Raw genomic sequence first — 20,983 nt, forward strand, 5'->3', positions numbered from 1 at the left:
TTGACATTTTTTTTTCTAAAGTTATCAGTAAATAATGAAAATATACTCATCATTGTTCCATAATCGACACTTTTTTTGGTATATGAAGTAGGACCTGGGGATTCAGTGAGAATATTTTGTGTTCGAAATTGTCCTACAGTATTGGATACTTTTAAGGGAATTTCAAATCATTGAGTCCCATCAGGAGCTTTCAAATTTTCTTCATTTGAGTTAGGAATATAATGGTATGGTAGAGATTAGTTCTGGCCTTCATTCATGTTCTATTAGACTTGATAATGTGTGTATATCCATGTAAATCAATCATTCAAAATAGTAGATGAACCACTTCAATAAACATCAAATAAGTACCAGTACTTTCAAATATACAAATAAAAAAGTGATGGCTTACTCTCTTTATAATCATTGTTATATTCATCTTCAAAGGGGGAAATTAAATATTTTCCAGGAATATTTTCTTCTTCTTCCATGTCGAAAAGATTCCCATCAGAATTATCGTCTGGTATAGAAGCAAGGAAAATTTCAATTTGTACGGGAGTTAAAAAAGTTCTAATTTTCCTCGATGAAATCTTGTCAAAAGATTATTTTGAATACTACTGAAAAATTTGCTTTTTAGCCTAATAATTCTAATAACTACTCCAACTATTAGGGGCACTAAGATTACTTAGAATAAGGATTTTTACCTGCCAAAATACATATAGAACCCTACCAGACAAAATCCAGTAGTTTGACCAAAAAGATCCTCCTAAAATAGAAAAAAAATACAATACAAGCATCCTCAATACATAAATATTTACCCCCTCCCCCATTACTGGAAGTCTGACACCATTTTGCTGAATTTTTCTAGATATTTAACTTCTTCTTCATTCTCAGGTTCCAGTGAAAGAGGAAAATCTTCTGTTTCCCTAACAATTTCTCCAGATTCCGCCATTATCTCCTTCAAACAAGGTAAATCTGTTTCTGAGCCATTTTTAATAACAACTTCAACATGTATTTGTAGGGCTCTTATACTTTCTAAGCTTCTCACGTTAGACTTAACACAATCTTCACCTTCAAATTTCCCTACAACACCATTAAATTTGGTCATAATATTGATGGGCATTCGGAAGGTCATTAATATAAAACCAGCCCAGTCTTACAATCATTAACTCTAAGAACGTCGTCCTATCATATAGATAATTCCTCAAATATTTTTTTTTGTAATGTTGACTTTCGGGATGAACCCTTGGAGATTTTTATTTTCTTTATTTTTCAGATCCAAGTAAACTTTTCCCCAAATGGGGTCCACATGGATTTCATTTTTTGGATTATTTACTTCGATATTGCTTGAGTAAGAAGTTACCATTGGATATGGAGTTTCCTAACCGAATTTCTATTCTTTCTTCAATAATTTTTTCCTTCAATTTTTCTGTATCCCTCTTTTTTCTTTTCTCTTCTAAATTATATTCATTTATGTCTGGAGGGAGTGCAATAATTATCAAAATCTTACCTGATTCCTTTTTTTATTTCTATTTACGATAGTTCTTACGTCACTAAATATGTAATAATAATAAAGAAGGTAGCCAATTTAAAAATCCAGAATATTAACAATTATATGGCCACCTTGGAGTATGTTGTCGGTTTGGATGTTGAACTTAGGTCTCCAGGAGGATATCTATCTCCAGATACCCAAGTCCCAACGCAATTCTACTTAGATTCGGCTATATATAGTTTTTGATTCACGAAAGAACAAGACTGCATCTCACACGTCATCTTTTCTCAACTAGCCTGACTAAAACAAAACTAACTAATTTCACCTAGAAAATTCAAACAAAAACATCTATAAAATTTAGATTTTATATTTATTTTTTGTTACAATTTTAAGATCATTTAATAGACAGTGCAGAACTAAACTTTTATATACAGTCAAAAAAATATTTTGCCAACATTTGGAACAAATGCAGGGTCCAGAAGCCTGTTTAATGGAGTTAAAATCTTCGTTGCAGAAATAGGCTCGTCTTTACAAAGGTCGAGTGCTTTCTTAACTCTTTCATGAGGTGAAAGGCCACAAAGTTTCAGTACCTCGTTCTTGAATATTTCTTATGGGCTGGAATATAAAAAAATTAAAAATTGCATTACAGCATAAAAAAATATCATGAGTTTATTTCAATTGATATATATTTATTTCCAAATGCCAAAACGCATAACAAATCTATTAAGCTTACAGGTCGTCGTATTGGGAAGTAAATAAAGATTTTCACCAAAAAAAATCACTTGTTTAGGTTATTTAATGATTTTTTTTTTAAACCCCCATCAATTTTTGGACATACTGTAAAGTATCTCCACGGCTTTCTTTACAAGAAATAAGTACGGTACGATTTGCTGACAGCGTTGGTGTTCTGAGGATTTGTTGTTGCTTTTACATTGTGTACCCTGTCAACGCCCATAATAAATAGCTATAAATATATGACGTATATAAAATGGAATTTTTAACTTTAATATCGATATTGGACAAATTTGAGAGCAAAATTTCATTATTTGCTGACGGTTTTTAAGAAAATAGATCGTCGAAATAATATTTTAATTATCTTAATATATTTGTAAATATACTTATACATTTACAAATAGTAATACCACAAAGGGCAAGTATTTTGTGGTATTTTTAAACTAAAAATACATAGAAATCTTCTAAAAGTTTTGTCAATCACAATAATAATCCGTTGTTGAGTGGAATTCAATCTCGATAATTAAATGTTTATATTTTCAATCATTTGTTATATGAGCGATTTTTTTTTTTTTGCTTCATCGGTTGTTAATTTAATTTTTGAAATTTTTTGTGTACAACTGTGGGTTGATGAATCTTTTTTAAAAAAATTTAATTCATAAAATTTTTTTTACTAAACATTTATTTCCAGTGAATAGCTCAAGATTTTTGTAATTTTTGTGTTCAGTGTGAATTTTTGAAATTTTTTCAAAGAATTTATTTTTCTGTGTATAACTGAAGATTTTTGAAATTTTGCGACCAAAAAATTTAATTTTAAAATTTTTTTGTGTGAGGCTGTGGATTTTCTCTGTATAACTTAAGATTTTTGAAATTTTAATATCAAAAAATTTAATTTAAAATTTTTTTTTGTGTGAGGCTGTGGATTTTCTCTATATAACTTAGGATTTTTGAAATTTTAATATCAAAAAATTTAATTTTATCAAAAAATTTAATTTTTGAAATTTTTTGTGTGCAGCTGTGAAGTTATTAAATTTTTTTACAAAAAATTTGATATTTGAATTTTTTATAGAAAACATTTATGTTATGTGAATAGCTAATGATTTTTGAATTTTTTTGGTCCCAATCAAGGTCATACATACTAGTGTTGAGACTCGCTCCAGCACCGATTTTTTTTTTGGGTTCGATTTTAAGTAATTTTTTCTAGACCCATCTGGACCAATATTTCGGTCCAGACCTCGGTCTCAGACCATGGACCGATTTTTTTCGGTCTCACCTTATAGACTGATTTTTTTTCAGTCTCAATTTATAGACCGATTTTTTTTCTGTTTCATATATATATGTATTCTGAGAGACCAAATTTCTTTTTTTCTAGATCGACCCTCATTGATTTATTCATTAATCATTATATTTAACAAGGAATATATATCTGGATAAGCTTGAAAATCTCAAATGTATATGATATGTTCTAGAACAAATACTCTATGCTGATAACATATTTATTCATTCGATTATACAAGTAAATCAGTTGAGTACGTGTAATAAGAATCCATTACGATTGAAAGAAAAAATTACGCGCAGTAAGAAATGCACATTCTATCTCACTTAGTATTCCTTGGCGAGGACCTATGTAAAATATGATTTTTTGACTGATAAATTTGTTACCGTGTAAGTGTTATGTAGTGTCAGGAGCGTTAACAAGGGGTGGACTAGAGGAGCTTTAGTTCCCCTAAATACAATTGATTTTGAGCATCTTTTAATGCTGTAGGATTTCAAATAATAAATAATACAGGGGAAGAATTAGGGTGGGGTGGAATTTTGTACGCTTGAATTCTAGCCAAAAAAAAATTTTTCTTTTAGCGGAGAATCCAAAACGGATTCTACTTTGAGTACAACAAGGGCTTACACTTATTAATCCTTGACAAATCTTCACCTTTACATTCAATTTTGTCAATCATGAGTACATCCACGCACTTTATACTTAGATGTTTCCTTCAATTAATGAATCCAATGAAGTGGCTTCTTTTAGGGAGAATTAGAGAGGATGATCTCTGCCAATACTACAGAACAGCATCTTTTAGTCTTTATCACCCTAAAATGATTAGGGATGAAAAAAATGTAAGTTTCATCCATGAGAGTAATGAGTGTTTAAATGAATATTCCTAATAATTAATAATGATTTTTATAAAATGATTCTATGAATTCTTTTTTTCTTCTTTTCTTTTCTACCCTTCTTCTTTTTTTCTCGTTCTTCGTTATTGGGCAAATACTTACAACGCGGACACGTTTAAGGCATATCATTGGAGATCCTTCATTATGGACATCCGGTTCGCTGTTTAGTGATCCCTCCTAAGCAGAGGAAGTTACAGTACCATTAAGTAAGCAATACACATTTTATACTAACTTGTTTCCATTCTCCAACATGGTGCGGAAATTCATTCCTATTCATTGTAATCGTTCTACTTCTTTTTCTCTTGAAAATCGTTCTCTAATGGGACTATATGGACTTAATGAAACTCGTGAATATATAGACGATGGATCTCTATTTCTAAAAGTATGCGATACAAGTCATTGGAAAAATTATGATTTCACCCAGGAACCCCTAAACTTAAATCAAGGAGAAGTAATATTAAGAAATGATAATCGATATACAGAAGAGGGGATTAGTCCCTTTCTAGGTTTGTTCAAATATTAATTAATATCTCCCACATTTTTATTTGCTGATTGATCATATCTTTTTTGAATATTATGTAGAATGGCTTCATCGCTATCCTCCGTCGACGAAACCTGATTTTGTTCTTAGTCAGGGGAATTTAATGATATTTATGTGTACTCCTTATGAAGAAAGTGTTCCGTGGTGCTACTCTATAGTTAATTATAATGATACTATGTATTTAAAATCAAACGATACACCTTATTATGTAAACCATAGAGAAAATATGTCTAGTTTTCAACTAAAATCTAGAAAATGGGGAGAAAAATTTCATGACATTCTTTCTCGACCTCCAAATTCAGATTATGATAATATCCTCTGGACCAATAAAAGTTGTGAAGGAATGTTTAGTTCTTCCCTGGATGGAATTAAGCTTATATATGGAGCAACAGTTAAAGCAATTAAGGATTCTCTAAATGAACCTTTAAAATGTGAAGATATCATAGATTTCAAAGAAACCCAGTCTTTACGTACTCATCGTCAAATTCAGTATTTTCGAAAGAGAAGACTTATGAAATGGTGGTGTCAGAATTACTTGACTGGTGTTTCAGAAACTCTATGTGGGTTTAGCAATAATGCTGGCTTTGTAAATGAAATTAAAAGTTTCAAAGTTGCTGATATTCCTAGCATGCGAGGAGTTCACTGGAAACCCAATGTCTGCCTGGGATTCTTAAGAAATCTTCTTTATTCCCTTAAAGAAGAATTAACTGATGAGCCCAATGTTGTTTTCAATGTATCATGGGATCCTCCTGGATCTACAATTAATATTGAACGATCAGATAAGGATATATCCTATGTCGTAGAAGACAAATATCGAGTTTAACTGTTTTTAAACAGATATTAGAGTTTATATTAAAAATTTATGTAGTTTGTATGTATGTATTTAAGTATAAAAACACTCAGAATATATTTGCCAGAAAAATTTCCATTTATGGTTATGACTTTTTGATTTTTTTCTGTAACTAAGACAACTATTTTGAAAAATGAGTAGGGAAAACAATCCCTCACTGGGAATGCCTCTGTAATTTAGAAAAGCACAAATAAGCAAAACATAGTAGGAAGTACTTAGATAATTATTTATTATTGTGCAATATCATCTCTAACATACTGTATTTGATAGGGTGATAGGTAACTTCATTCTCTGTAAAATTCATCCCAGGACATTTTATTCCCACTTTAAATATAGATATTTAGTGATATCCGGTCTCAATCTAGATCTGAACTTAAAACAGATGAGAATAAATGATCCTGGAGGTGGATGTGAGGGGCCCGTAAAAGCTAGCTTATTATTTACGTAGATCTGAACTGTGAGAAAAAAAAAGAGATGATGGGAAGGAGTAGTGATAGACGATTGCAGGAAAGATCAATTAAGAGATTTACTTCTACTTCCCTAGGTAAGAACAAAATCCACGGATCGAGATTCTATTCCTACTCACTACTGATGATTTATCATGACGTCATTTCTAATCCATCATATCCATTACTGCTGACCAGCCAGAACTCCCTGTGAAGTGTTGAGTATGCTCTAAGGATCTTCTTCTCTCCTTCTTATTATTTAATATGATCTATATGTAAAGTACTTTATATGGGTCCTTCCACGTCAAGTGTACTCACCCTCCCGGTACCCCCATTACCGATTTTGGTAATTTTTGGTGAGGCTTTTCTATATAAAAGAAAAGAATGTGTGAAATATTAGTTTTTGTGACTCACCTGGACCGTTCTAAGCAAATCAAGTTGTGCCTAATGGGTTGGAACAGAGTTGTTCAGAAGGCCATAATTACTCACATAGCGAATCGATTTTAACAAAAGTTACGTCAAAAGATGTACAAGAACACAAACTATAATTTATATTCAATTATAATCTTACCCATAGGCCATAATATATTATTGCAGTTTTTCCTTTACGGCTTTAGTTGAATTGGAGCATATTTATTGGTAATTATTCTTCCCTTCTTAAAAAGGACTTCATTGTTACAATAGAACAGTCTATATGATTTTGTTGTCGTCCTCGGGAAGGGATATTCTTGAATTTGTTCTTTCTGATGAACTGGTGTACAGCCATTTTAATTATTTCTCTCCTTTATTCATAAATTGATTTAACCACATTATGAATATATTTAAATTTGTAAAAAGTGATGGAGAATCAATGCAGTACATTAGAATCCCCACTTTTTTTAAAAGTGGAATAGTATGAAAGTACACATTTAAAGGGTTAATTTGGCATATCTAAGGGTTACAAAAATAGTTTTGGTTTCACTCAATGTCTTTTCAAAACTCACCAGGATCATTTTAAAGATTTGATCTAATATTAGGTTGAGGTTGTGATAATATATATTTTTTGATATGCCCCAAAGAAATTATCTTAGCACAGATTATTAATTAAGTAATATTTAATCTAAATCATATGTATACAAAATATTTTATTGATAATCGACTATTTCTTTGTACATTTGTCATCAAAATTAAATTTTCTGAATTTACATGGAAGTTTATTGAACGATTTTACCTTATTTAGAATACTAGAATACCTTTTTTTCTATCCAATTTCATGTTTTGAAACCTTTGAAGTCAGAGCAACAAGTCTTTCCACACTTTAAGAATGATTAGGGATTTCATTTAATTATAAATCTCGCTTTCCTTAGGCTGTAAGTATTAGTTCTTCGCAGGCTTGTAAGTAGAGTTGTGTTGGTCCTTATCTAGGACCGAGGAGTGCAGTCCAGTTTAGTCCAGTCCGTCCTACAAAATGGAAAAATGGTTCCTTTGTGACGTCATAAATAAAGTTTTATCCTTCTTAAATACTCAGTTGCTAGCCCATATTCAGAGGTTAAGGACGTACATATTTTAATATTACAATATTTATAATGTATAATTATTACTGGTCTGAGGAAGCTTATAAGGTACAATGTTATTCTAAACATGGACCAAGTTCTAAGGCTGTAGAGCCTATATTAAGTGGTGAAGAGTCTTCCAGTGTAGTAGAAGAACCTGCTGATGATAATGCAATGGGTCTCTGGAAAGCCATCTCCTATACAACAGCCAGAACCGCTAATTCTTCTTTATTTTTTGGCATCAAATAATGAGTCTCTCCAAGGAGAATTGATTGAATATTTTCGGGAATTCGTAGTCTCACGGAATGGTAACCCGGAGCAATGGGGGACATCTAAGGGGAAATATTCATTTCCTAAAATGTTTGATATTTAGAAGCAATATGGATGTATACCGGGCTCATCAGTTCCTTTAGAAAGATTATTTTCTTCTGCTGGCAGAATTATCACCCAAGGGAGAAATCGATTGATTTGAATTATTTTAGAGAAACATGTAATGCCCGACGACCGTATACTGTATAGGAGAATCCTATATTACGTGAAAAAAATGTTTCCAAATTGTATAATATTAATATTATTAAAGCCTTTATTTGCTATTGAATTATCGCCAAGTTATAATAAAATATATACAACAAGAATAGGATATTAGAAAGTATTAAATAAATACTATTTCAATATTTTATGGAAAATTAAAGGACTGACAAAAGATAATCTCAAGGACCGACAGTCCTAAGGAACGATCCAAGACTGGGCCGGACCAAATAATTTGGGACTCACACAACACTACTTCTAAGCGTTCCGCTATTTTGGCGTTCCGTTCAATTTTTCGTTCAGCGTTCAGCCATTATTTTCGTTCCGTGTTCCAATTATAAGGTAGTACCAGGCTTGTACAGTGTGCATACATACACTAGCACACTCCTTAAATGAAGTTGTACAGTATTTGAGGCATAAAAAAGTCGGATACTCCAAATGAAATTGCTAAATTAAATTAAAAGTAGAAAAACGAGAACGCTTTCATGTATGTCTGGAGTGCCAATGCTTCTTTTTTATTCGTCAGAAATGTCAATGGGAATCATAAAAAAAAATTATCAAACTAAAGTTCCAAATACTAATAGCCGACTAAAATCACAATCTTTTAGTTTCACAGAAGCAGAATGGCTATGTCCGTTGGATTCATATCGATCTCCAAATAATCCCATATGTAAATATAGATACATTAAGTCATTAATTATTAAAATCTATTATATATAACTTATGACCAACTTTTAATTGTACTGAGGCATTGTAATAAAATTGCATATTTGTAGTACGTTAACCCAAAAAGAAGTTAGAATAATTTTTCTCAAAATTGAACATTGAATGAATGTTCCAACAAATTATAGTTCATTTCAACGAACAAATTATTCTGATCCTATTAAGGCACCGCTAATTGTACTTAAAGTAGCCAAAATTCACAAATAAATTATATTTCTGAGACAATATTGGGCCAAATTAAGTCAAACAGAGAAAACGGAGTTTTTAAAATACAGGTCTCAATCTTGGGTATTTCAATTTATCTCAGAAATTTGAATTCAATACCTATAATTTACCATAAAATCTCTTTGAAATATTGTCTGTCATTATATAAATACAAATGATTGAACCTTTGTAGTTATGATTCGTCTATTTTTGATAAAGATAAATAGTTTTCTTTAAACTAAATCCCGACATGTAGGCGACATGGAAAAATACATTGCGGTCAAGATTAATAGAAATATTGTTACCCTTGATTGCAGCCAGTAACGTTAAACATAATATCTAACTCAAATATCCACTCAATATGAAGTACTTTAAACCCCTACGAAAAATTACAACAAAAAATAAAAAACTAAGAGCGTGAGAATACGTTTCATTAAGTACAAGAGAAATTAAATTATGACTGCATAAAAGGGACATAAATAATAATGATGTACTTTTTAGAGTGGTTAATTCACATTAACACCAATATTAATATCAGGGCGTCTGCTGCAGGGATGAAGGCTTTAGAGGCCTCCCCAATTTCAAAAATTATCCCTGAATTTGCATAGTTTCTAGAATACTTATCCCGTGGACACCTACACCCCTTCCGAAATTACTATTATCTATTGGAACGGAACGCTAGAATCTCGTTTTATCGTTCAGCGTTCAAAAAAAAAAATTCTGTTCCGTTCAGCGCTCAGTTCATTGAATGTACGTTCCATGGAACGCCGTTCAATTTTGCGTTCCGTTCACAAGCCTGGTTCTTCATTTGAATATTTTATTAGAAGAGAAGGTGACAAATTTCTCTGAGTTTAAGTTTTTCCCAATTCAACATGTCTAAATAATTTGATACCATCAAGTTAATATTACCCTTTGGTACTTTGAATGTTATAATATCTTTTGTCTTTGACTGCTTTTTTTTGTATCCCAGTATGTGTATTAGAGCTTTTTTTTTTCTTATTTCTAAGTTAGAATCATACATGCCTGTCAACAAAATTGCCTCAGAATGAGCAAAGTATGAATTATTTTCAAAGACCTTTTTGAAGGTCCACATTTCTGATGGCAATCCTCGAAACATATCCCTTGCAAGCGATAGCTGCTTGAACAAAAGCTTGGAACCAATCTCCACGTTATGTCTTTTTCGAATATAAAGACTCATAGGAGTCATTTATTGTAGGGTTAATCATGGCTGTTGTTGTTCCATAGCTCAAATCGAATCTCCAGCTTGTTTCCATTGACTCATTAAAGGCATACCTATTTCTTTTATTAGAAAGTTCCTTATGCGTTTCATTATAATTTCCCTCATCTTCAATGCTACTAAATTGAATTGCATTCTAATCAATGTTTGGAGTCCAATTCAATTCGGTAACATCATAGGTGTAGTGTACTGCGAACACTACCAAATGGACCAGAGCAGAGCCAATAAGAAGACTTTTAGATTGGGGGTACAATCATACACTAAATATATATTCTGTAAGGGATTATTACTAAAAAGGATGAACATAGACATAACTACTAAAATGTATACACATGTCAACTTTACTTAATAAGAAAGTACATTACTATCTATCTAAAACAAATCCCTACGTCGTCAGATAAAAGTAAATAAAAGACAATACATAACAATAGGACTGAAAAGATCTTAATCTTTTTTTGACAGTCCGGCTCATGTAACAATTTTCTTTTGTTTGCATTTTATTTTTTCTGAATCGCATTCATTTCTGAGGAAATAGTGATGTCTTTTTCCTAACTTATTAATAACTTTGTAGTTGTTTTCTGATCAATACAAAACTCAATATCACTTTATCAACATTGAATTTTGAATCTTTTGATCTTCTTTACAGATACAATTAACAAAACTGATGTCTTCAAACTTTAGTATATCCTTAAGACACCGGCATTTGCAACAATCAAACATATTATTGAATGAATTTGACATCCTTTTAATCCACTTTTCATCTTTTTCTTTTTGAATTCGATATTTTGAAGCCAGAATTTCAGCTTTGAAAATAGATCTTTTCACATTTGCCCATACGTAACTGTGTTCTAAAGTAGGTAAAGATGAGTGGTGCCAAATTGCAATCAAAACTCCTTTAAACGTTTAGAGAATCATGTCCTTTTCTTTGTCAGATAACTGTCAAGAATTTTTCAAATTTGAGTAAAGCTGTTAAGGATAAAAATAATATTTAACTATGTCGATGTGAGACGACAACTTAATCATTGTTAAATGGTCAGATAAATAACCAATGATATCTGAAGGATTTGGTCCCTAATTTTGTTTCAATTTGATATGAATTACACGAATTACTTCTTTCTTGAGACATTTTCAAAGTTTATGATTGATTTTTTGAAACTGTGTGAAATATAGATTTGTTTTGTTTTGATGAGTGCTTCTTATTTTTCTGTTAATGAAATTGGTTTTGGGAGATATCAAAATGTATTTATTCTTGCAACCTCAGACTAAAATTAGGCCAAATATTTATAATGACCGTGGCGAGTTTTGGAGATACTTAGAGTGAAATCAAAAATATTTTTGTAACTCTTAGGTAGGCCAAATTTACCCTTTAAATGCGCACTTTCATACTATTTCATTTTAAAATTAGTGGGAACTCTAACATTACATATTCAGATTAATGTATAAGTTGTGTGGTTGTTTTTCTTTTCTCCCAATGGCTAAGGATGTGTAAGGATGTTCATGGAAAATACGTCTAAAAACTATGAGAGATAACACTTATATGAATTATATTTTATTCTAATATCAGTTTTGTGAAATATTTTCTAACCTTAAAACGGTAATAAATAAATTGAATTATTATCTATTATTCAGACGAATGTATGTATAAATCAGAAAGGAACATTTGTGCTTGATTAGATCTAACGACAATGGTGCTAAATATTCAAATTACAATTAAGAAAATATTAGAAAATCGTATTTCCGTTGGGAAAATTCGTTTTACAAAAAAGAAAAATTTATCTTCCAACGTAATTTCTACACACAAAGGAGATGGTGGGGTCTCTGTTATCGCTTAAGATGCAGAAAACTGAAAAAGTAATAAAAACTTATATAGATGAGGGAAGATTCGAGAGATTTTTTCGTCTTTTTAAAATGACGAGCGCTCTCCCTCTCTCGCTCGTTATTCAAAACAATGAGCGCGCTCCCGCTCTTGCTCAATAATTTTGAGAGAAGCTCAAAAGAGCTCACTAATGCTTTCCCAATGGGTATATGGTTCAATATATAAACTATAAGCTATTTTGAGCCTCACGTTTCATCAAGAGTACATTCAATTGTCTGCTGAGTTGCATTTTTTTTTCTTGCCACAAGTTACGTCAAGGAACCTTCAGATGGTATAGGTGGTACTATTAAAAGAGAATCTATGAAAGAGAGCCTACAACAAGATTATCTAAAGAAAAGATTATTTAAAAAAAGGTTAAGTTTGGAAAAAACCATTTATGGTACACAAAAACTTATTTCATTTATTATTGAAATTGACGAATCACTTAGAGTTATAGTGAATCAGAGGAGTCAAATGTTGAATTTGTTAAATAATTTAAGTTTAAATGAAAATTATTGACTATATCATAATGTTATTTTATAAAATATCTAAATTTTCAATTATATTATATGGTACTGATCTAAATAGGAATACTAATTTATTCCATTAATTAACAGAAAATATGTATATTATATATATAATACGAGTTTAAATATAGAACAATCATATCAATATGCTATAAAAGTGGCTCAATATACTCTAAATAATGCTCTTGTGGGAAGTGATCCCATTAAGATCCCACTCTGAATTTTGGATATGTTTGAAAACATATACTGATACATGTTCTACGAAAATTAAAACAAAATCGGGGTTGCTGCATGGCAGGGGCGCCATTTTGAAGGCTGCGCCAGAGCCCCAAACTTTTATTCTTGTTTTAAATAAGATTATGATTGAATATAAACTATAGTTTGTGTTCTTGTGCATCTTTTGACGTAATTTTTGTTACAATCGAGTCACTATGAGAGTCTTACAAATTTTTTTCCACAAAATTATTTTTCTGTGAATAACTATGTATTTTCAACATTTTCCTCCAAAAAATTTAATTTCTGAATTTAGATATTAGAAATTAACAACATTAAATTTGGAAATTTTTTATTCAAAAAATTAATTTTATGAAAATGGCCATGGATTAAGGATTTTTGAAATTTTTTAAGTATGAAATCATATGATTAAATAATTAAAAATCTCAAATTTTTTTCAAAAAAAATTTATTTTTATAAAAAAATTCCGAAAATCAAGCCCCCCAAAAAAAAATATATATATATATATATAATTCTGAATACAACCTGATCGCAAAATTGTATTTATTATTTATTTTAATCGTCCCATCACTAATTGTAATATATAACTTATTATTTACAATATGAAAATAAGGTTTTTGTAATGATGTATTTACATATTTTTAATACATTTTAGGGTCAGATAATTGAAAATTTGACAAGGGCGGGTTGCATAATCTTTTTTTTATACTTGCAATATGTCATAACTTTAGTTTGCAAAACATAAGTGAGACGTGGAGTTTAATCAAAAAAGATAATCACCCCTCTTCTTCATATGAAAGTTGCTATATACAATTGTGCACTAGATAGATATATCTCTACTGATGAGATCTAACTAATTATTAATAATAAAGTAAATGTCAAAATCATAAAATTAGACAATAAATATACTAATAAAAAAAATGTTTGAAATAAATCCATCTTAAAGATTTAGAGCAAAAGCTAATTATGTAGTAATGTCCGGCAATATCTCCTTATTAAGAGCATCAAAAAAGATATTTTCCCTGTTATTTATGCTTACATAACAACATACTATTATCATGAAGGATATACATAATTGCTAATTATAATGCTACACCCAATGTAACTACTCCTGTTGTTGTGACCATTTAAGCAGTTGTTTTTGCCTTTTATGAGTTTTCTGAATACCATCCGATTAAAGCCAAGTATTCCCTGTTTTGTTCGATAACTTGTTTCCAACGAGATTCCAAATTAAGAATGTCCTATTTCTAGAATCCCTTGTGCCTATTGGCAAAAAAAGTCGGACAACAAATCTTTACAGGCCTCTATTGAGGCCAAATTTGTACCCTCAACTGCGTTGGCCATTGGCAGAAACATTTGGTGGTCACTTTATGACAGCTTCCAACTGTAGGGTAGATGCATAACAACTTCCCATTCGAGCTACCAAACCCTCTGACACCCCATCAAAGATTTTTGCGGCCTGCCGCCTTCCTGATGATGTCTCCTATTCACCTAATTTCCTATATTAGTTAAAAAATAGGGCAGGAAATACGAAATTTCTTTTTCCACAAACTAATATTATTTACATTTTGGAAATATTTACTTTCTTAATGTTTTATTTGCACCATAATGTTATTTTTAAAATTTCAATATTGAATGTATTATTTTCATTAAGAATAATAATTTGTACGAAGAGTAAGAATTGTATATTTCAAAAACACTAACTATAAGTAGCCCGTTATAGCCTTTGATTATTGCCGTCTCTCAAAAATGAAATATCTACTTTAGATAGTTGGGGTTTTATTAACAAATCAGTATTAGCTTTCAAATAGTTTGTTCAGTTCAATTTATTTCACTATTTTCTACTTTCTAGCTAATAAAGAGCTCAAATAAGAGTATTGATGATGATTTGAGTAAAAGTTACATGTTGATGGTGATAACTGATTTCGTAAGGGAAGAGATTTTGCGTCCTTCCCCTCTTAAGTCAAGTTCTAATAATGTTTATAATTATAAAGCACGCAATTTCAAGAAATTCAAGTCAAAATACAGAGAAAGCTTATTTCAAGGACTCAGGATTATGGTCGTCGTGATGATATTCTAGATAAAGATAAATCTAGAAATTAAGTATCTCAAGAGTCCAAATACTTTTGGAGTCTTGAAAATAATAAATCAACCTTTGCTACATAAAAAAAAGTGACTACATTAAGTAAACAGTTTTTAATTAAGCCTTTCTCTGGCAAAAGCTTCTGAATTATGAATTTATTTTAAACTATAGTTTTATATATGAAAATAATATTATGCACTAAATTAAGTTGTTTCTCTTACAATTTTGAAAACAATTATAATTAATAATTATTAAGTTTCAGTTATATATAAATATATGTGAGCATTGTCTCTCATAACTTAAAACTACAGTTGTTGCCATAACTATTGACACAATATTTGGGATCAGATTTCGTGTCTTTACCTCGAACAAAGGCATTGTAGATAAGATCAAAACTTCCGTCAAGTTCTTCACTGTTGTAACTATCTGGTATAATTCTGAAAATACCAATATACAATTATTGAATATGATGTGGATAGCATTTCATTACAAATCTACCCCAGGATGATGGAAAAGCCATAACTTATATCTTGTTAAATATATATATATATTCCATAATGATGCCTACTTTTTTCAAACTTAAGTAGGAATTTACAAATCAGAAGCTTTGATAAACTGTCTTGAATTTTTGTGCAATTTGATTGATAAATATTTTTGTATTTACTTTGAAAGCTTCTTAATTAGTTAATTATTTGTGTAATTTGAGTGGGATATTTTACATCTATGACTATATTATTACAATGAGTGTAATTCTATGACTTACTTATCAAAAATTTCAAAAACATCATGTGAGAGTTGATTGTACATTTTCCCATTTGATTTCCCTGTCTGACATGCAATAAGCTTCCTGCATTCGTTATCTTCAATTCCATATTTTTCATAGGTTTCATTAAGTTGAGTTAGAAGTGTTTGGAAATCTGAATGTATAAATGAAAAAAAAAAAAAATGATTAATACAACTTACGTAAGTTAAGCAAAAGTACATATAAAAATTGAACCTGAATGTCGTTTGAAAGGATTATTGTAGCTTTGCAAAAGTACTTGAGACGGATGAAACTCGGAGTTTTTATTATCATCTCGATTGAAGAAGAACAAGTAACCAAAATATAGTATTGGAATGCCAATGAGAAGAACTGCAGCTAAGCCTCCCAATATAATTGCATTCATGGGGTTTAGCTCAAAAAAACTCGAGGAAGTCAAGTCAGTGGTTTCCTCTGCGTATTCTCTTTTAACCAATTTTAGGATGTCCATAGTTTATAGTAAATAATCTAACTGATGGAAAATTCATCAATTTGATAACAATACTACATCGGGCATGTTCCATTTTGTTTCGATAAGCGAATGGATTATTGTTGCTTAAATGTCAAAATGTTTCATTGAATCATCTTCATGAAATTTTCATTATAGATAATATACGTACGTGTATATTTATCCTTGTATTAGATGTTCCATATCAAAAGAAATTAGATAGATATTTATAGGAGGAAAATAGCCTGCAAATTATTAGCAGAGACACAATTTGTTTTTTGTTTTTATGGTATGTGTAATATAATAGGCTGGGCCAAAAATAAATTAGTATATTTCACTTTATTTCAATACTTTTTCAAATGTGTTACCGATTTAAGGAAATTGTGTTGTACATGCCCCTGTCTCTATTGGTAAAAAAAACAGTTTATACAGGTCTTTATTGAAGCCGAATTTGTACCCCCAAGTGCGATGGTCATAGGCAGAAACAGGGGGTGGTCACTTGGTGCCAATTTTGGACTGTAGGGATGAACACATAAGAACTTCCCATCTGAGCTCCCGGAGCTTCTGGCACGTCATCAAAGAAGGGTGTAGCCTGGTGTTGTCTTGATGAATCACGATTCTATTCCTATTTACCAATGCTGGACGCTTTTGTTTGATCGTAAGTTTTCAACATTTGAGTTGTTCATAGTAGAGGGCAAAATTGAGCGTTTGGCTTTAGTGGAGCAGCTCATAGTGGAGTATTGTCTTCAAAACCAGCAAAACACATAGCATCACCTTCATGGCAATCGATACTGTCCTGGCCACCGTCTGGACCGCTTTGTTGGGTTTCAAACACGATCTCCATCTCTTGAACTTGACGCAAGGTATCCATTTTTCATAGCCAGTCAGAATATGATTCAGAAATTGATCAATTTTGTTTTGATTCAGTAGATATTTGTAGATAGAAATTCGGTTCCTGAGATTTTTAAATTATGGCAAATTTGTTCCTTTGAGACCTCCATACTTGACACACGATAATTCCCAACTGCACCGAACAAGCAATATACTTTCCGTAAACCTTTTGTAGTATACACTCACACTTTTACACCACCTTACTGTATGATCCAATTCGACTAAGAATGAACAAGATATACTTAGTAAAAAAAAGGGTAGTAAATATGAAATTACTTTTTCCCCGACCTAATATTAATATACGTTTTCGCATAACATGTATATACTTTAAGTAATTGCTAGTCATGTTCATCAAGTTGAGATTAAATATCATTTTAAAAAATAGTTTATAAGTGTAATACATACATACTATTTCATATAATAATGGATTCCAGGTTCAATTTCCTAAATGACTTTTCATAAATGGAAAAAGAATCGATACGGATTTCCTCATTGAATTGACTGTACACACAAACACACACACACAAATTGAATACAAATCTAAAAGACATTTACCAAAGTTTGCAAATCTATTCCTTTTCGGTCAAAAGATCTCAATATTTCTTTGATATCCTGATTGCTGAGAACATGGTAATGAAGATACTCCATAGCTAGTGGGTTGATCTACAGTGTATGAATCATACGAATAAGTTTAACAGGAAATGTGGAAAATCGGGTATTTTGCAAAATGCCCTTTGGAGCTTGAAATATGCAAAATGTCCTGTCAATCTATAAAATTTCCAACCGAGTGGTCAATGGTAATTTTAACTTCATTTACATTGTCAGGAAATATGATTGTGAGTAATTTGATTATTAAACAATTCATTGGTAAGCAATTTGATCATTAAGGATTTCATTATGATAGCATTTCATTACAAGCAATTTGATACTCTAGTTTATTTTCATTGAAATTTATATTGTATTTACACAATCAAACTAGTGTAAGAAATTATCACGAGAGACCCCATATTATTTTGCAAAATATACCTAGGCAAACAGGTTGTGCAGGTGAACAGCTGGTCCATAAGGGGAATCAAAACCTATCGTAACCCTTTTACTGAGAATCAAGGACCTCTTTTAATATCCTATGATAAACCCCGGTACAGGGGCTGTGGAAGTGAACCTCTGGTACAAAAAGGGGGATCATTACCCACCGCCACCCCTTCCTTGAACATCAAGGACTCCTTCCAATATCCTATAATACATCCTAGCTCAAGCGTTGTGCAAGTGAACGGCTGGTCGAATCGGTGAGTCATTAGCCACTGCTGCTTCATTAGGAACCTTTGTTATTCACACAACTCAAGGGATTGAACTTTTTTTTGCTATTATACTTAGTGGGGTCTGAAGAGGTATGTGTAACTATGGTAGTGGTTAATGACCATCATGTAGCTCCTCTACAACTCGAGGGTTCAGGTGTTTTTTTAATAATAAAATGTAAGGCAACAAATGAGCAATTTGAATGAACGTGATAAAATGTGGTTATATCAGGATGACCCCAGCAACAAGTAAAGATCAATACAATATAAAGATGTGGGAATACAAAAATCTTAGTGGAAAAATCAGTAGCCAATGGTCACATGGAACATAAGACTTTGTAACTTTAATATTTTAAACTATAATGGACTCTTCCTTCTCACTCTGTTTTGTTGTGAATCTTATCCTTAAAAAGTTACGACTGATTTTAGTAATTACTAGACTTAAGATTTGTGAACAATAGCTAAATTTTTCAAAAAAATGTTCATTTTGACTTTTTTTGGGGGGAACGTAGTTCAGTTTGCCCTTTATTGTGTGAAATTTACTCATTGATCTAGTCTAGTATGAAATGAATAAATAAAACGTGGATTTTAGTTCCACTACACAACAGCTTTAATTATATTTTTCGAGAGAAAATCGACCTACAAAAAATAGTGACGGGGCAATTAATCGGAATCGGGTTTTTGTAAAGGGATCTAAGACAGCTTGCCTTTGCAAAATCTGACAAAACCTTGGAACCTGTCATTTTGAATTCATGTTTACCCATAGACAACACAATGTAGAAAACTGGTTGACTTGTGAACAATGTGTACTCTTAGTCCCAGTTCGTTTGAAAAGTAATATTTATTTGATATTTTTAGGCTAGCGGGAGTAATTAAGTAGTTAATTAAGCACACACTAAAAAGTCCTCATCAAACCAATATACATACGACAAACTTATTAATATTTATATATGAATGATAATTAATAAATGGATATTTCTTAATACATGAGGGAGGGCCGCTATAAAACATAAACTTGAATGGTGAAATTTGATTTTCAATCTACTATCTACTGATTCATTTGGCATATCTCTTGTGATTTAAGCTTAAACTTAATCCCCATTCCTCTATCCCTTGCAGCATTTCAGTACTACAGTATTATCTTAGTAACTATCATTATTTTCTTTGTTTCAACAGTAGTTACAACTTAAAGTGAATTTATTGGTTAAAATTTTAATACGCTTTCGTATTCGATAAAAATATTTTTTTGTTTAAATCAATTTTCCCTCTTTAATGATGTAAAAAATAAAAATAAATATTAGCCGTCTAAAAACTTTTTTTCTACAAATTATCATTTGCATTCACATTAATAAGCATCAGTAACACTAAAAACATATTGGTTATAAGTTACAAACAGATTATAGTAAAATATTGATGTGTAGACTATATAAACTATTGAACTACGCTTATAACCAGGATTCAAATAAGTTAAACTAATTTTTAAGTTAGTCTTGGAATATAAATTATGAAAACAATTTTTAAATAACAAGTTTCAATCATTCTTTAAAGATATGATTTTTTGTCTGACGAGTTTTTTAGGGAGAAAAAGTGTTAGGGTGACTAACGAGTAAGCTCGTAATTACTCGAGTGTTTTTTTTTTTAGAAACTCGAAAATAATTATGCAGCCAAATTCCACTCGTGGCACACAATTAATTAAGGGAAGGTAATTTATTTTATCAATTGTAATTGTATTAAAAATATTATAGAATCGGAATTTTTTATAAGAATCGCGTCAGAATCGGTATTAGGATTTTTATGTGAAATTTTCATATCACTAGCAAAAACTATCCTTTATTAGGAAAAATATGTTTCCCATGAAATCAGGGTTATGATTACATGATCAGATATGTTAGGGAGCCAGATTCCGACAACAGCTAATGAGAAGAAGGGGAATTTTTGTACAAAATTAATGTTTTGTTGAGTTTTTCCCCAACTCTTGTGTAATTTAACTTGAATTTGTCATAGGTTAAGGCTTCCATCTACTATAAAACATCTTTTGAAGACATGAAGAAAATTGTATGTTAATTGAATCAAAAAGATTACCTCGCCATTTAAAATGGACAGCAACTTCTTGAAGACTCAGCCTTGGATTTGTCTTTGATCAAAGCTAATTTGTCCTTTTTCCTGGAAACTTTTACAAATCTACAAAAAGAAGGAATATTTATTTATGATTCTCTGATTATACATATATACTATCTGAAGCCGAAAAAAAGATTAAAACAATTTCTGAAAAAGAATAGGAAATACTTCAAAGAAAAATAGATTCTTTCATTTACATAAATCAAAATCTTCTATTTATGCAAAAGGTTAGACGTATAATCAGTGGTGGTGAGCTAACTCGACTTCTGAAAATCTCAACAACTTCAAATTTGATCCAACTAC

At 30.9% G+C, this 20,983-nt stretch overlaps 2 protein-coding genes across 3 annotated transcripts; one reads left to right on the top strand and one right to left on the bottom strand.

Annotated features, from left to right (window-relative positions):
* Nucleotides 1-1,819: 1,819 nt before the first annotated feature.
* Nucleotides 1,820-18,262, bottom strand: LOC121129326 (uncharacterized). 2 transcript variants are annotated; one of them, XM_071893400.1, is made up of 3 exons: nucleotides 16,127-18,262; nucleotides 15,893-16,046; nucleotides 1,820-2,083 (listed from the first exon to the last, which is right to left on the bottom strand). In XM_071893400.1, the coding sequence occupies exons 1-3, from the start codon at nucleotides 16,377-16,379 to the stop codon at nucleotides 2,077-2,079; spliced, it is 414 nt and encodes a 137-aa protein (XP_071749501.1). In that variant the 5' UTR covers nucleotides 16,380-18,262; the 3' UTR covers nucleotides 1,820-2,076. The 2 variants fall into 2 exon arrangements, with proteins under 2 accessions (XP_071749501.1, XP_040580971.1); XM_040725037.2 differs by lacking the exon at nucleotides 1,820-2,083 and adding an exon at nucleotides 15,246-15,566 and having other exon boundaries at nucleotides 16,127-18,260.
* LOC121129325 (decapping and exoribonuclease protein) lies at nucleotides 4,512-5,836 on the top strand. Its single transcript, XM_040725035.2, has 2 exons — nucleotides 4,512-4,875; nucleotides 4,952-5,836. Exons 1-2 carry the CDS (start codon nucleotides 4,620-4,622, stop codon nucleotides 5,731-5,733), a joined length of 1,038 nt encoding a protein of 345 aa, XP_040580969.1. The 5' UTR covers nucleotides 4,512-4,619; the 3' UTR covers nucleotides 5,734-5,836.
* Nucleotides 18,263-20,983: the final 2,721 nt, after the last annotated feature.

Source organism: Lepeophtheirus salmonis, chromosome 14 (assembly GCF_016086655.4).
Source record: "Lepeophtheirus salmonis chromosome 14, UVic_Lsal_1.4, whole genome shotgun sequence".
NCBI lineage: Eukaryota > Metazoa > Arthropoda > Copepoda > Siphonostomatoida > Caligidae > Lepeophtheirus > Lepeophtheirus salmonis.